The sequence below is a fragment of the Octopus bimaculoides genome, chromosome 1 (genome assembly GCF_001194135.2).
Source record: "Octopus bimaculoides isolate UCB-OBI-ISO-001 chromosome 1, ASM119413v2, whole genome shotgun sequence".
Classification (NCBI taxonomy): Eukaryota; Metazoa; Mollusca; class Cephalopoda; order Octopoda; family Octopodidae; genus Octopus; species Octopus bimaculoides.
In genome coordinates, this window is record NC_068981.1 from 4,225,091 (window position 1) to 4,227,146 (window position 2,056).

Here is a 2,056-nt window from a genome sequence, read left to right on the forward strand (position 1 = left end):
GTGCCACCTGCACAGGAGTCATTCCAATGTTTTGTTCACATGCCACCAGCACAAGTGCCAGTAAGGCAAAGCTGGAAACAATCGGGCTCAAATGGTGCTTTTTACATGCCACTGGCACGGAAGCGAGACCGCTGCTCTGGCAGTGATCCCGCTGCTCTGGCAGTGATCCCGCTCGGATGGTGCTGTTAGCACTCCACTGGCACGGGTGCCAGTCATCGAATTTGGTTCAGTTTCGATCTCACTTGCCCCAACAGGTCTTTGCAAGCTGAGTTTCGTGTCCAATATATTGTATATTCTGTACTCTCTGTAAGGTGGTTGGTGTTAGGAAGGGCATCCAGCTGTAAAAACCATACCAAAACAGACAATTGTAACCTGGTGCAGCTCTGCAGCTTGTCAGCTCCTGCCAACCTGTCCAACCCATGACTGTATTAGAAATGAAGTGTTTTTGTTTTTTTTTAATTTTGTAGCAAGTTACTCATTGATGGTTTTACTGGAAATAATTGTTATCTTGAAATTGTTTTTATCACGAATATGATTCTCATTATTACTTTACAGTTGATTGAAGAAGGCAGTGGTCTGTTTTATGATGAAGTCTTCAAGATTGAACCAATTGAAGGAGAGATTTGGCCTAACCAAACAATGCAAATAAATATTATGTTCAAACCATTGGAAGCAAAGTCTTATATTAAAATGGCATATTGCGAAATCACTGGTAGGGAGAACCGTCTTCCATTGCAATTGCGTGGTGAAGGGAAAGGACCCAAAGTTCAACTGTCTGTGAATGTCATGAATGTTGGACCGATTTTCATTGGTTCCTGTCATTACTATGAAGTGATTTTAGCTAATCACGGACAGATTCATGCCAGTTATGTTATCCAAAAAAGTGTCTCTACATTTGCCTCCTTTTTTACTTTCAAACCGAATAATGGAACTGTCCAACCGGGAGGTCACCAAGCAATACGAGTAAAGTTTCAAGGGAGTAGTTTGGGAGATTTTGACGAAGTCTTCAGATTTCAAGTGGAGGGTCGACCTCAACCAGTGGAACTCAAATTCAGGTGAGTTTAGAAATAAAAAAAGTAGAAATGTGTTTTTGATTTTCATCATCTTTGTTGTCTTAACATTTACTTTTTCATGCTTGTATGGGTTAGATGCAGTTTATTGAGGCAGATTTTTTTGTAGCTGTGGTGTCACCTTACTGGCACTTGTGTCGATGGCACGTTTAGAAAATCATTCGAGCGAGGTCGTTGCCAGTGCCGCTGGACTGGCTCCTGTGCAGGTGGCACGTAAAATACACCATTTTACACACACACACATATATATATATATATATATATATATATATATATATATACATATATACGACGGGCTTCTTTCAGTTTCCGTCTACCAAATCCACTCACAAGGCTTTGGTCGGCCCGAGGCTATAGTAAAAGACACTTGCCCGAGGTGTCATGCAGTGGGACTGAACCCGGAACCATGTGGTTGGTAAGCAAGCTACTTACCACACAGCCACTCCTGTGCCTATGTAGATATATATAAAAGAACACAAATGGGGCTTAAAATTTCTGACTGCTGTTTTGGTAGAATTTTGTTGATGTATTCATAGATTACATCATAGCATATAGTCCATAATGAATCCAACCAGCATTCAATATGTTGGTTAGATTCATTATCATCAAAGTATTATCTCACCTGTTTATACCTGTTGAAAATTTTACCTGAAGATGATGCTTTATATGCTATGATGTAATCTTTGAATATATCAACAAAATTCTACCCAAATGGCTGTCAGAAATTTTAAGTCCCATTTACGTTCTTTTTTTATACCTGTGCCACACCTAGAACCAGCCCTGGGTCAGATCTTTGGTTTAAATTATATTTGGTACTTACATGTCTACAATATCTTACTAACACAAGATACCTTCATGGTTGTTTTACCTCACTGTGAACCCTTTCCTATTGCACCTAACCATTTCAGGTGTCCAATGTGTTGATATGCCTAGATTCTATTCAATCCTATATATATATATATATATATATATATATATATATATAT

General features: G+C 39.1%; 1 protein-coding gene across 1 annotated transcript in view; it reads left to right on the forward strand.

The window, feature by feature from the left end:
* LOC106880950 (hydrocephalus-inducing protein) overlaps positions 1–2,056 on the forward strand; it is a gene marked incomplete at its 3' end in the record, with an annotated part of 180,276 nt that overhangs the window by 20,096 nt on the left and 158,124 nt on the right. The window contains exons 10-11 of the mRNA XM_052974127.1: positions 556–1,055; positions 1,793–1,944. Of these exons, the coding sequence (XP_052830087.1) occupies positions 556–1,055; positions 1,793–1,944 (652 nt within the window). The remainder of the gene's footprint in view (positions 1–555; positions 1,056–1,792; positions 1,945–2,056) is intronic.